Source organism: Terrapene carolina, unplaced genomic scaffold (assembly GCF_002925995.2).
Source record: "Terrapene carolina triunguis isolate 2854851 unplaced genomic scaffold, T_m_triunguis-2.0 Scaffold194, whole genome shotgun sequence".
Classification (NCBI taxonomy): Eukaryota; Metazoa; Chordata; order Testudines; family Emydidae; genus Terrapene; species Terrapene triunguis.
The window spans coordinates 5479498-5494395 of record NW_020664545.1 but is presented as its reverse complement, the minus strand read 5'-3'; the positions used below and the strand labels follow the sequence as shown (position 1 = coordinate 5494395).

Sequence of the window (14898 nt, the reverse complement as noted above, 5' to 3'; positions counted from 1 at the left end):
ATTCAAAAATAAAACAATGTAAAATTTTAGAGCCTACAAGTCCACTCATACTTCTTGTTTGGCCAATCACTCAGGCAAACAAGTTTGGTTGCAATTTGCAGGAGATAATGCTGCCGGCTTCTTGTTTACAATGTCACCTGAAAGTGAGAACAGGAGTTCACATAGCACTGTTGTAGCTGGCATCGCAAGATATTTATGTGCCAGATACCCTAAAGATTCATATGTCCCTGCATACTTCAACCACCATTCCAGAGGACATGCATCCATGCTGATGACGGGTTCTGCTCGATAACAATCCAAAGCAGAGCGGACTGATGCATGTTTATTTTCATCATCTGAGTCAGATGCCACCAGCAGAAGGTTGATTTTCATTGTTGGTGGTTTGGGTTCTGTAGTTTCTGAATCAGAGTGTTACTCTTTTAAGACTTCTAAAAGCATGCTCTACACCTCATCCCTCTCAGATTTTGGATGGTACTTGAGATTCTTAAACTTTGGGTCGACTGCTGTAGCTATCTTTAGAAATCTCACATTGGTACCTTCTTTGTGTTTTGTGAAATCTGTTGTGAAAGTGTTTTAAAATGAACATGTGCTGGGTCATCATCCGAGACTGCTATAACATGAAATGCAAGTAAAACAGAACAGGAGACCTACAATTCTCCCCCAAGGTGTTCAGTCACAAATTTAATTAATGCATTTTTTTTTAATGAGCATCATCAGCATGGAAGCATGTCCTCTGGAATGGTTGCCGAAGCATAAAGGGGGCATATGAATATTTAGCATATCTGGCATGTAAGTACCTTGCAACACCAGCTACAAATGTGCCATGCGAATGCCTGTTCTCACTTTCAGGTGACATTGTAAATAAGAAGCAGACAACAGTATCTCCTGTAAATGTAAAAACAAACTTGTTTGTCTTAGCGACTGACTGAAAAAGTAGTGGGACTGAGTGGACTTGTAGGCTCTAAACTTTTACATTGTTTTGTTGGAGTGCAGTTATGTAACAAAAAAAAATACATTTGTAAGTTACACTTTCACTATAAAGAGATTGCACTACACTACTTGTATGAGGTGAATTGAAAAATCATGTTTATCATTTTTACAGTGCAAATATTGTACTCAAAAATAATATTGTACGCTTTGTATTCTATGTAGTATTCCACTAGAGGGCTCCAGAGCAGAAGCAAAAGCAGGATTTTCAGGAAGGTGGATACATTTCTTGAAGCAGCCACAGGAGGGAATTGAAGGGCAATAGTCAAAAGTACCCTTACTTAGGGTGAAATTCACCTCAGTGGAGATGGCCCAGTGACAGACTCAATCTCTCACTTGGCGCTGGTGTAAATTACTACACACGACCCACAGTAATGGAGAATGGGGCCTGTGGAGCGTCCACCAAATTGTCTCACCAGGGAAGGGAGAGGGTGGAACAGGCAGGAGAATCCAAGAGAACTCCTATTGAAGCACTGGCTTGTCACCCTAGAGATCTACATCCAAATTCTGACTAGAGGTAACATTTTCAAAAGCACCTGTGTGATTTAGGAGCCTAAATCCCATTGGTTTTCAATGAGATTTAGGCTCCTAGGGCCCAGATCCTCAAAGGTATTTGTGGCGCCAACTCCCACTGAAGTCAATGGGACGTCGCTGCCTAATACCCTCCAAGAACCTATGCAGCTTTTGAACATGGGACTCAGGCTCATGTTACCGGACATCACAAGTGAAATGAGCATGAAGTTCTCATTCAAATCAACGTTGCCCCATTCTCTCAAGCCCACCATGCAGCACGACGCTGGCTCTATTTCCCAGGCTCTGGATGGAGCTGCTTGGAGGTCAACGGTAGAAATGAATGGGGGAAGCCAACACACCATCTGCTTGAACGAGCCCTTGTCTAAGCCAGCGCTGTCAACCTCAGCTCTAAAGTCAGGCAGAAATTGACAGGGAAGAACAGACTCATGCGGCTGGGTTACTTTGTGTAACCACTGAGGGCAAACATTCCCTCCTTTCACTGCCTCTTCTGCTTCTCAAGTCTTAAAAGCAGCACCCGGGAGGCCTCATTTTATTAAAAGCCGCACGCACAAAAAGAGGAAGGGAAGCTGAGTTTTGCCTGAGTTCTGCTGCAAAGAGTGAAATTGCTGTCTCCATTCTGCCCATGTTAAACTCAGCCGGGCTCAGAGGGGTAGCCGTGTTAGTCTGTATCAGCAAAAACAACAAGGAGTCCTTGTGGCACCTTAGAGACTAACAAAATTTATTTGGGCATAAGTCTTCGTGGGCTAGAACCCACTTCATCAGATGCATGGAGTGGAGGGCTCGCCTCTCCTCTGAACGGCCAGTAGGGGGTGTCAAGCCCTATTTATATCTTGCTCCACCACCTATTGTTCTCCACACAGCAGCTAGGAAAGCACTGTGTGAGTCCTGTTCCGCCATGTGTGCAGGAGGCTACGTGACCGATCTTTTCTCCATCAAATTCTTGAGCCCTGTGATTGGGAGGGAGCCCAGTCCAGGGGCTAGGGAACTAGATGGGGAATCACAAGACTTGGGTTCTCGTTCCAAGTCTACTACTGACACGCTGTGACCCTGGGCAAGTCGCTTCCCCTCTTTGTGCCTCAGTTTCCACATTTGTAAAATGGGGAGAATGACACTGACTGTGCTTTGAGATCTCTGTATGACAAAGCACCCGCATAAAAGCTAATTTGCTGTAAACATTCCCAGTCTCCTTTACAGGCCAATATTATAGCATTTGTTTCCTTTTTGGATATGTGAATTATACGGACCGGAAGTACTGACAGTTACTCAGACCGGTGTATCACTACAAATCTCTAATCGTCTCTGTTTAGGAGGTGGGCAGCGAACAGGTGCAGCTGGTCTGTCTGTAAGCCTATCCGTTCATTTGCGATGCCAGTGTATCCTGAGAGAGAAATGACTGCATCATAGCCTGGCAGTATATGGATGACTGGCTCATTGGCAGATCAGAGGTGGAAATATTAGAAAGCGGCAACACCGCAAAGGTTTTCTTTGGAACTATTAGTAGGATGGACCACTATTTATATTGAGGGAGTCAGTGCCCTAAAAATATTTTTTTGAGACATTTGTAATTCAGCCACTTTAAGTGGCAACTGTGTACAACTTGGCATGCAAGCAGGTATTGCCTTTTTTAATTTAGATGAGAGCATTTCAGTGATTTGTGTTTTGTTTTTTTAAACACACACGAACTAGAGGGAATTACGTAGACTTTTCAAAAGAATATAAGGAAGGTAAATTTAATTCTGGGCCTCATAACCCAGTCTGAGTCCCTTTAAACCTGCATCCTCATTGTTCCCCTTAAAAAGATGAACTTGCATCAGCCAATGAAACAGAAAAAACAATCCCCTGTAATAAATTAAATTTCCTCCTGGAATTCCTCTAGCAATCCTATTAGGGGATCACAAGGATGCCCAAATCACCTGTTATCCCAGTACTCTGATTCTTGCAATGAGGACAGCTCTTCCCACATATTGTATGTAGCTCAGAGGCTACCTCTCCTGACTGCCTGGTGTCTCATAGTTCCCCCCTCCCCTCAAAAGCTTTAGGAAACCAATATGGGGACAACTGACATCACTTTCCAATGCAGGTAACCATTTGTAAACATTCTATCTTGTGTGCACAGAAATCCCATTGATGTCAATGGACTAAGGATAGAATGTCACGCCCTAAAGAGTAATGTGGTGGAAAGTCTGGAGGTAAGAGATAGTTTGAACAGCATAATGGTTTCTTAGTAGGTATGAGATACAGTATCTGACCTGATTTACTCTGGATAGAGTAATGGAGAACAGCTGTGCAACAATCTACAAGGGAATGATGTTACTTTGGTCCCTCTGTGTATTCAGAATTGGATGTATTTACATAGACAAATGCATTCCTTTTGCTTAACTTCTTACTCCCTATAGCCTACAGAGCCAAAACAGCTAGAAGAGTGACTTGGAATTCATTATCAGAGGGGTAGCCGTGTTAGTCTGTATCCACAAAAACAAGGAGGAGTCTGGTGGCACCTTAAAGACTAACCGATTTATTTGGGTATAAGCTTTCGTGGGTAAAAAACCCACTGCAGATGACTCCATGCATCTGAAGAAGTGGGTTTTTTTACCCACGAAAGCTTATGCCCAAATAAATCGGATAGTCTTTAAGGTGCCACCAGGCTCCTCATTGTTTTTTGTGGTGGTGTTTTTTTTAATCCATTCCTTCCTTGCTTACTCAGTACCAATCAGTAAATTCACTGACAGCACTGAGACTGCACAGGTGCTAAGTGGCTTAACTGGATATGTGGCTATGCTTATTTTCTCTTCTACAACAAGTAGCAATTAAACTCATGCTATCTACTTCAGCAAATCTAAACAGAATGCGACCAAGGCATGTGAAGTGCACTCAACTAGATGTTTAGTGTAAGAGCATCGTGAGGCAGGAATAGATGTGATCTGGGACAATCTATATACAACTGCTAGCAGATGGAATTAGAAGAAATAAGCTTTGTTAAATGAACCAGTGCTTCTTTCACAACCCTAGCTCCTTTTTGCTACTTCTAGGGCTCTCTTTATGCTGTTTCCTGCACACGTTTTCTTGCCGATAAAAGCATAAATTATGAAATTCCCATAGAGGTTACTATACAGCCCCCATCACTGCTGTATCTGAGTGCCATCCAGCCATGCATTAAGTGACATGACTGACATCTGCCACATATGGTTTGTTCTGTCTCTCATCCCATCCCCCAGGGGAGGTTTGTGTATGCAATGTTTGAGGTTTTTTATATGAATATGCTGCTCTGTGTTTATACCGGAGAAGGTAAGGTCAAAGTGCATCTTGCTCTTGGAGCAGAAGTTTGTGATGATCCTCCAAAAAAATGAATGATCTTTGCTTTCTAGAGCCTTACTCTAAGTTACCTGTACAGGCTGGCAGTGTTTTGACTTGTAACAGCCTCCATTGTTAAGTATTGATTTGGCTGAGAAAGGGTTAAGTGGGTTCTGGTGACTCATTGCCCCACCTGAATATAATGGAGGTAGGAGTGGCTCTAGTCTCTAGGGAGCGGCTATGGAGCCTGGGGAAAAGTTTTGAGCTGCTCTTTATCTTGTTGTTGGCTTTACTTTATTAATAAAGCCAAATCCCCCTAGAAAAGGGGGGAGTTTGGATTTCACACTGTGATTGCAGAGCAATTTGGTAAAGGTCCCTGGTTACACTGCCACTTATATAGAATCTATATATATTAACTTATGTTGATGAGATACTAAAAATGCTCCAATCTCTTTTTTTTCAAAACTAAAGGGGTAGAGATTCTGCCATAATGACTCTCCCATCAATACTGCAGGCGAAGCTCTATAGCATAGGAAAGTTAGAAAATATGGGATATGCCCCAAGCTCTGCCACTGATTAGTTATATACTTTTGGGCAAGTTAGTTCAGTCCTCTCTTTCAACCCCTATAGAAAGGGAAGAAAAATTCTTACTCAGCTTTGTAAACTACTTTGAGATCTATGGATTAAAAGCTGCTATGTACAGGACTGGATCCTACAATGGGATCCACCCACACAGATCCTCATGCCTGTGTGGAATCCCACTGCAGTCAGATGGACTTCATATGGCTAGATTCCTTGGCAGGATCAGCTCCAGAGTACAAATAATTGTTAGTCACTTGAAGAAAAGTCAATATCTGATTACTATTAAACATAGTGATTTGAATGACAGAAATGAAGCGATACCAGTTCTGGGTTACTGGTTTCACCTTCTTGGAACAGACTGACAGTAATGAAGTAAAATTTTGTTTATTATGAAATGCCAACAATTATGACTGGACATTAAGAAAATACATCTGTTAAACAACTTTTGAACTGAATTACAGAATTTGACTACTGACTCTAATCCTCTACAGACTATGGTTATCACACAGAGGAAAATAGCTGCTACAAAACTTTTCAGTGCTATTAACGGCATTTGGGCGGTTGGTAACTTACTAAAACACATTCAGAACTTCTTAAATATAAGAATTTCTTCCTCATTTAGAAAAATAAGAATTGATCTAAACACTTATGTATAAAACATTCTGATGAGCTATAGATTAGTAGCTGGCAACTACTGGTGATCTTTCATCATTCTTCTTCATTCCCAAAGCCAACTCCACCTGTTTATCTTTTAATTGTAAAGAGAGACAGATAAATTACACATTAGACCACAAGCTTGGTTTACAACAGGATCAATTTCTCCCCGCCCTATCCCCACTGAACATACCTGTAATTCTCAGCCAGGGTATTCAAACACAGGTTCTTTCAACATTAACATTACTGAGCTAATTCAGTAGAACATTAACAATGTTTTAAATCCAGGATTCAGATTTAATTCAGTAAATAGAAGGTAAGAATGAATTATATGCTTGGTCTTTTTATTGATGGAAGTCCTTCATGTTGAAAATGAAGGTGGTGGTCAATTTAACAACAAAACTTTGTAAGTACTTTGGGCAGTCTGCTGAGAAGAGGGGTTCCCTCGCTACCTATACTAACCGCTGTCATTTTAAACAACTCCAAAACTGATTTAAAACATACTTATACCAAAATAGGCACAGCAGAAATCAAACTGGTAACTCTTATTTCATGGACTTTTTTTCAGATCCTTTAACTTGCTGGACAATGACTTTCATCATTTTCTCCATTTTGGTTTTTGTCAGTGATTTTCTACAGTACCATATTTGGTCCCATATGCAGCACAAAGGTTTAGGAGATAAGTAAAATGGATCGCGGTCATGATGCATATCCAATGGCCTTCTCTTAGCATACTCCTTATAGTCCCTGACTGGACAGTTGCCTGGATTATCAGGTTTGGCATAAATACATAGAACTGACTCTTCTGTGCTTGCCTGTGTGTTCCGATCATCTTTCCACTCCAAGTACTCTAATCCCTCCTTGTTCTTTTTTAACACAATCTGCCCCCACCACAGATTTGGAGTCTGACTGTGTGTGTTTGTCCCAAAGCCTCGGATGATGTTTACAAGCATTAGGTGCAGAAATCCTTCGGGATGCATTCGACTCAGTATGCCCTTTTTACGAAGATCCTCTACATCTTTATCTGTCAGGTTTTCCAAAATATTCCAATCTCTCTCCCTCTCCTTCTGTGCTAGATTCTGGCATTTTACTTTTAAAGCTTCCTGAGATGCTGTGAACTCAGGCCCTTTAATCACATTATACTCGTATTTGTGTTCCTTGAGGTATCTGTCTATACTGCTCTGAAAGAAGAATAAAGAGTTGGCGGAAAACTCTGTGCCATTCTGTTTCCTGACTCTAGTATAGAAGGAGGCGAGGTAATTATCAAGGTCTGCAGGTGGCAGTGTGAAGATCTCACGCGTTTCAGAAGGATAATGTGATGCCAACCAGTCTCTGAACATTTTTATATCACCAATATTACGAATTCTCTTACTCTCCGACTTCTTCAATGTCTCTAAAAGATAAGAGACAACTCTGTGGATAGAAAGAACTACAGAGGCTATCAAAGGCATGTAAGGCGATGCAGAGCCATGTTCACCTTCCTTTTTAAAGCATTCAAACATTCTGGGACTATTATGATCCTGCTCCCTTTAAGTTTTGTGTGATCGCATCCTCCCACCCATCCCCCTGTTTTGTCCACCTGTTGCCTCCTGTCTGACACCTCACCTGTAAGTTCTCTGGTGCAGGGAACTGTCATCTTTGTTATTTTACTGTGCAGTGCCTAGCACAGTAGGGTCCTGATCCTTGATTGACATTCCTAGGTGCTAACATATCAAATATTTAAAAACTCATCATTCAAGGGGAGCAGGCTTAGGCCTTAATGAAATTCTATACCACTCACTGAAATTATGAAATTCATCCCTATACAGAGAGACATCTTAAGTTATATGCCACACTTAAGACCTCAAAATAGGGCTTAAGGTGGAACTTTAATTTGTGTGTTGGGAAGGGGGTGAATTTCACCCTGTATGATCTAAAAATTGAGGCCTAAGGCCACAATCTGCAGCTCTTCCTTATGGAACTAGTCACATCACTAAGGATTGCATGATTGGACCTGAAATGTGGACTCTGAAACTGGAGCAATCCAAAAAGGGATAGTGTGTATAAAAATTCCTCAATTTGCAACTATTGTCATGTGTATATGTTTATAGTTAAATAAGGCACAGTAGCGAGTCAAATTATGTTCTGTTATGCTCAGGCAGTCCCCGGGAAATCAATGAGAGCTGGCCTGTGTGCAGGTCTCAGGATTTGGCCCAATATTAAGCTGCATTTATTTTACATGTTTGATGTGCTGCACAAGCCATTAAGCAGAATACACTAAGAAGTGGTCTCCAGCACAGACGCTTCTTTATTAAAAAGGAGCTCTAGACCTGAAACATAAATGTCAGCTGAAAGTTAGCTCTAGGGGCTGAGAATCAGGAAAAGCCCACCTGTTTAAAACGGAACAAGTAAAAATATCTCTTAAAAAGGATTGCCATTATTCCAGCGGGGTTTTTCTCAGATTGTTATGGGGTTGTCACATCTATATGTTCCATGTAGCCTAGGAAGAGAATCACTTAGGGTGAAATTCATCCCTAGGCAGAGGGCTATCCCAAGGTCTATGCACTACCTAACCCCTCGAGGTGGGATGTAAATGGCTTGAAGAGTAGGGAGAGGGAAAGCAATCTCAAGAAATGGTGGAGATTTTATCGGCACTCGTGTGAGTGGGTATCCCTGCCATCAGCTACACAGGCATACATCCTAGGGGGCTTATTGGAACTCTGCTGCTGCTGGATCTCTAGGTAGCACTTGGCAAGGAGGCCTTTTCTTTCAGATGCAGACCTCACCACAGTCACCCTCACCTTTCCTACCCAACCTTCAAGCTGGATTACTGGTAATGTGCTCTGAGGAGGACACCTTGTTTAAGACCATTTGGGAAGAGCAGCTAGTGCAGAATGTAGCTGCTAACCTACTGAGTGGCATTTCTCATATGTAGCACGCTACACCGCTCAGCCCCATTGATTACACTGGCTACACAGTGGTTTTCAGATGAAGTTTAAGGTGAGTTTTCAAACCTGGGCAGCCTTAAAGGGTTTGTGCTCTCACCTACCTTTCTCTCTCCTCCTATGACTTCACTTCCCACAGCCCACGTATGATTGCCTTCAGGGTATGCTGCAAAGGTCCATGTGCTGTCCTGTGGGTTTTTTCCAGGTGTGAAGAGGTGGGTGCTGAGTGGGGTTCTGAAGCTGATGGCTGTGAATGTCTCTTGTTGGCAGTGAGTCATTTGGTACATGATTTTTGGTTTCATTACTATTGTTTCTGCACAGAGAGTATGGATCTACCAACCTAAATATTGCTGCTCCTTTTTTACGAAAACTATTGCATGGTCTACTTGAAGAAATAAATGGATTGTAAATCAATGAACACTGAGACTGCAAGCTAAGGCTGAGATTAAGATAAAATGGCTTATGACTCATTGTTCAGCAAAAACAATTCTTGCATAAATGTCCCCAGGTGAATTTACAATGGCTGTTGATGAGATACACTATCAAGTCAATTTCAAAAATACTCTAACAATATATTCACCAAGTGTAGTCATGCTGCAGCTTTTTAGTTTTGTAAGGGCTTGTCTAAACACACACCCACTTAATCCAAATTCACTCTCAAGAGTAGACAAGCCTTAAAACATTATTCCAGTACTCTGTTCAATCAAGGAGAATTATATCCAATCTTCTGCATCACAGAATCTTACAGCAGCTTTTTTCTGTCTTTAATGTACTAGCTAATTTAGCAATATGGACATCTACCCCCAAGAGGATGAACTGAGAATCATTCAGGCATGCCATAAGCCCTAATAATGGTAGAGCTAAAGACTATATTTCTTTTAGCTCAAGTGGCTGGGGATCTGTAACTCAAGAACTATCCATGTTCTATCATGGCTTGCTGTCACTGTGACATCTCAACAGTCACGATGTGCAGTTTACTGGCAACCATGAAATCCTAAGGGGCTCTGGATCTGCCACAAAATCTAGATATCCATTTATTAAGCACCACCCTGAATTTTCATATTGCTCTTGATGGCCATCAGTCAGATAGAAGGAGTCATCGCACCAAACAATTGTGGAAAATTAAACCTACAATCCCGACTTTTGGGACTGTTTGCCTGAACATTCAAAAGATGGCTCTATATTTGCACCTGCATTTTTGCATGCATAAAAATCATTTGCATAAAGATCAGGTAGACATCCAGCTGCCTGATATTTTATGTGAAGCACCGTTTGCAAGCAACAAAAAAATCAGATGCAAATTTATTCGCTCTACTGAATCCTCTTTAAAAACTTGGCCCTTTGCTGCTGCTTTGATGTTTTTAATCACTAAATTAAATCGGTATGTGTGTAACTGGCACTAAAAATCCATTAGCCACACCTAAGCTAAAATCACAATTGTGTTCTGGTTCACTTCTAAAATGAAGCAGATCCATTTATTAATGGTTCCCAATATTTGGCAAGAAGGACAGTTTGTTTAACAGTTTATACATACTCTGTACATCATCCATTTTCTTCTTGAACAAGGCAGTAACTGTCTTAAAAGCTACTATAATCACATGCCACATTTTAGTTATTCATCAAAGAGCATATTCTTATGAGGAATCTTATGACATTGTCTCATGTAAAAATGTGCTCTATGCTGACACATGGCATGAACGGCAAGAAGTGAATTTATTTTACAAATAAAAAAGTCTGTCCATTTTTAGTTACCAAAAAATTTTAAGATCCCAAATTCTAACAGGATACACAAGACATAAAACTTTTAAATTAATTGCTTTAATATCTTTAGCGCTTTTAAGAAAAGGGGTGAAATTCTGGGCTCATTGAAGTCAATGGGAATTTTGCTACTTACTTCAATGGAGCCAGAATTTCCTTGCAGTTACTACACTAAATTGTTTTAAAGATCAGTTCCTCTTTCTCTTTCCTGGGGAAACCTGAGTTCATACTCCTGGTTACAGTTTATTGCAGGGACCACATCTTAAGAGGTACAGTGTGTGGTGCTATTGTGGTAAAATCAAAGTCTAAAATGTTCCAACTTAGGTGACTAGCTTTAGCAACCCAAATGTATATTATAGGGCATCTAAATAAGTGGCTTGATCTTCGGAAGTGCTGACTGCTTAAGGCTCCTATTATGTCCGTGTGAGATTGGGGTGTTCAGGATCTCTGGCAATCAGGTGCTTTTATTTAAGTGCTCAGATATGGATTTAGGTGGCTCAATGGAGCCACCCAAATTGTAATATTCTGGCTAAAAGAGACATATACTAAAAAAAAAAAAACCACCCAGGAATAAAACTCCAGAAATTCTTACTTTTGTTTGAAGCCACGGGCAGACTGTCCTCAGAGTTTTCATTCTCCAGAGTAGGCAGGGCTAAAGAATTTGCAGCATTCTGTGGTCCTGGCTGTTTGTTCTCCTCAGTAGGTATTTCAGCACGGTTCCCAGCTAGTCCCATTCCTGATGTGGTGCACACAGACGGGCACAGCTGGAGCTGCTGATGGACAGCTCCAGTGAGTGCAGTGTCATAGAAAGCCAAGATTTGGGGGGGCTCAAACTGGGCCTTTGTTTCCATGCTGGAGACAGGAAATGGCTTTAACTGTTCTTTGGATGCTGTTGATTCACAGGAATTCCCGGCTTTAGAGGTTTTGCTTTTGGACTTTGTAGGATGAAAAGCTGTTAACTTCAAGCAGTTGCTTTCCAGGCTCCTATGATGGCTGTCTTCTAAAGTCTCCTGTAAACAGGGAATTACTGCAGCCTTTTCTTTAAAGACAGAAACTGATGTCTGGATGGCTGCTCCTTTGCTAATGACCTTACTATCTCCATGCATTTGCAGTTCCTCCTCAGCAGATGCTTCTTTATTCTGCAATACTTTTTCAGAATCACAATTACTTCTGCGTAGTTGGTCTCCTGTATCTGTTTCAAATTCTTCTTCATCAGAGATGTCTTGCAGGTCCTCCCTGCTTTCTGGCTCTTCATTACCGTGGTCAGTTTTGGCATGATGGTCAGTTGATGGAAGACTCCGCTCCACAGCAAAGCATGACCTCATGGAGTAGCTGTCTTTCTGAGGAACTACTCCACTCTGCTCTTCTTTTGTCATTGTTGTATCAGAGATTACACAGAATGCGTCCTCTTTCTTGTGCATTATTTCGGGGGATCTGCTGCATGATCCCACGTTAACTGAGTCAGCTTTCTTTTTTTCAAAAGGCGAGGCTACCCTGTACTTCTTTTCACTTAAATTATGTTCCATTGACCAGGAGTCATAGCTTCTGGACCTCTTTTTCCGTTCTGCAGCTTCCTCCCTTTCCTCCTGGCTTTTGAAGTATAATGCCCCACAGGGCCAGTGATATGCATGTCCAGATTCACATATCCACAAAACAGAATTGTCCCTGGTGGGATGTCCCATATTCTGTATAATTTCCAAGCTTGGGATTTGACTGCATATAGTTCCATGAGTATGTGCCCAAGTCACTAAATTAGATAGAGCCATGGCAACTGAGCTGACATTGTTGTACATGTCATCACAAACGTTCTCGTTCTGCAAAAGGGTTAGAATTATCTTAAGATATGCAAGAAAAACAGGATGATTTTAGCAACAGTTAATGGGAGCTGTTCTCAACCCCATCTATTTAAATTTTAAATATTAGAATAATTAGCTTGACAAAACTTGTGAAACTTCAAATTATTTGTTTGAACAGTTTCTTTGCTCAGCTATAAGAGATGGAAGGGAATTTGTGGATGTATTTATTAACTTATTTGATGAATTTCACAATAGATACAACATACAACTTGCACATGTATCCTATGATCTGAGCAAACTTACAGCTGAGGGGATCTTATACAATGAAATGGGAATTCTGAATGGAAGATGCATGTATTGGGTGAAACCATTCAGGTTAGCATTCAGCCAGTTTGCCATCCTGAAAATAATTATACCCATTCAAAACTAAAAAATAATTGATCAATCATCCCCCATGCACCAAGGTGTTCAGTGGCCCTGTACAATAACTTCATAATTGATTTATATAATATGTATCTAATAAAACAAACTCAAAACTACTCACAAGGATAAACAGCAGGGAATTTTTACATAAGAAAAAGGGCAAAGGATTTTTTTTTATTTTTTTTTTTTTGAGTTCACATAAGTATATATTTAAGCAAACACAGCTGAATGTGCAATAATCGATGAGGTCATTTAAAGTGTACTCACCATGCTGCTGTTTTTATTTGATGGAATATGCTTCCAATGGGAATTCAAGGGATAAATGTCTCCATATATTTAAGTAGTCCTTTCTTTCACAGAACCTAAAATAAGTATCATATATATTTTTACTTTTTTTATTTTTGGAGGCAAGTTCCATTCCACTAAACTTTTCAATATTCATTGAGCACAAACTAAATGGTCCCAGTCTTGCAAATACTTCACTTGTGTGAGCAGTACCATTGAGCTTAATGGGACCACACACAGGAGGAGTTACTCATGCCAATTTAAAGGGAAACAAAATATTAATTATGAACACAGAATTTTTAAAATTTAAACGTTTCTCTGGACTACTGGAAACCTGACCACAATAGCACTGTGATGGGTCTTGTTTAATTCTTCAAGCTGAGGAAAAAAGCAGAAAGAAATATAAACAGTGAAAAGCAAATTAAATTTTAATAATTTAACTTTTAATAAAGTTGCTAGCTACACAAGTGAGGAATTTTCTGTGTAATTCCTATTTATCCCAATAGACTTAGCAGAATCTCTTAAAAGTTGTCTATATATAGGCTCTTTTGAAACTCCTAGCCTTAATTAATTAACACCTGTGTGGTGGGATGGAGAAGAGCATCAGTCAAAGTTACTGTTAGTATGTATATGGTGGTAGAGTCAAGAGCAGCAGTTCTCAAACTCTGGGTCAGGACCCCAAAGTGAGTCATGACCCTGTTTTAAAGGGGTCGCCAGGACTGGTGTTAGACTTGCCTGGAGCTGAAGCCAAAGCCCTGACCTCACTGCTCGGGGCCAAAGCTGAAGCTGAGTCCTACCACCGAGGGCGGGAGCCCAAGGGCTTCAGCCCTGCACAGCGGGGCTCAGGCTATAGGCCCCCTACTTGGGGCTGAAGTCCTTGGGCTTCGGGTTTGGCCCCTCCCTCCCACCCAGGGTGGTGGGGCTCAGGCTTCACTCCCTCCTCCTGGGGTCATGTAATTTTTGTTGTCAGAAGGGGGTTACGGTGCAATGAAGTTTGAGAACCCCTGGTCAAGAGGGTTTATTCAGGAAGAGTCTGTCTTCATGTACTCCTTCTTGCCTACAATGGCTCTCCCAGACCTGAAGAAGAGCTCTATGTAAACTTGTCTCTCTCACCAACAGAGGTTGACCCAATAAACAATATTCCCTTACCCACCTTGTCTCTACAATGGCTTCAGACAGCTACCCAGCTACCCACGCTTAGGGGGAGAAACAAGAGCTGTGTGCTTTGATGTTCTACCTCTGGCCCCTTGCTGAGCTCACTGGCCTGGTTTTGGGCAGTAGGGCAAACAGAGCTGGAAAACTGACATCAAGGAGTATTGGCTGGACAAAGGTAACGCCCGCTCTAGGGTGTTTGGGGGCTGTTCAGGGGAACAAACCTGCACAGACACACACCCGCTGGGGGGCTGAAGATGGTAAGCTGTCCTAGGTTCACGATGGGTGGTGAGAATGGTAAGCCTCTAGGTAAGTCAGGCGTCTGTATAGACTATTTTACAAAACCTCTTTCTCTGATGCTTGGTTCCTCCTGCAAAGATTAAACAATACTTTGGGGTCAGAACGCGGTGTGGTCACTGTTTTTTCCCCAGTGATCAGACTCCTGAAGGGGTACCGAACCCAGTCGGACTTGCTGGGTAAGCATGTGCGGAGTACAGTAGCCCAGGGCCTGG

The 14898-nt window shown here is 41.4% G+C and overlaps 1 protein-coding gene across 1 annotated transcript; it reads right to left on the bottom strand.

The window, feature by feature from the left end:
* Positions 1-5810: 5810 nt before the first annotated feature.
* Positions 5811-13284, bottom strand: LOC112109772 (uncharacterized protein KIAA1958-like). Its single transcript, XM_024204397.2, has 3 exons — positions 13217-13284; positions 11323-12544; positions 5811-7441 (listed from the first exon to the last, which is right to left on the bottom strand). The coding sequence occupies exons 1-3, from the start codon at positions 13217-13219 to the stop codon at positions 6594-6596; spliced, it is 2073 nt and encodes a 690-aa protein (XP_024060165.2). The 5' UTR covers positions 13220-13284; the 3' UTR covers positions 5811-6593.
* Positions 13285-14898: the final 1614 nt, after the last annotated feature.

Coding starts and splice junctions, on each gene's coding strand:
- LOC112109772 (XM_024204397.2), bottom strand. Junction 7,442..11,322: donor GCCCGTGGCTTCAAACAAAA/GTAAGAATTTCT, acceptor CTTATCTTTTAG/AGACATTGAAGAAGTCGGAG.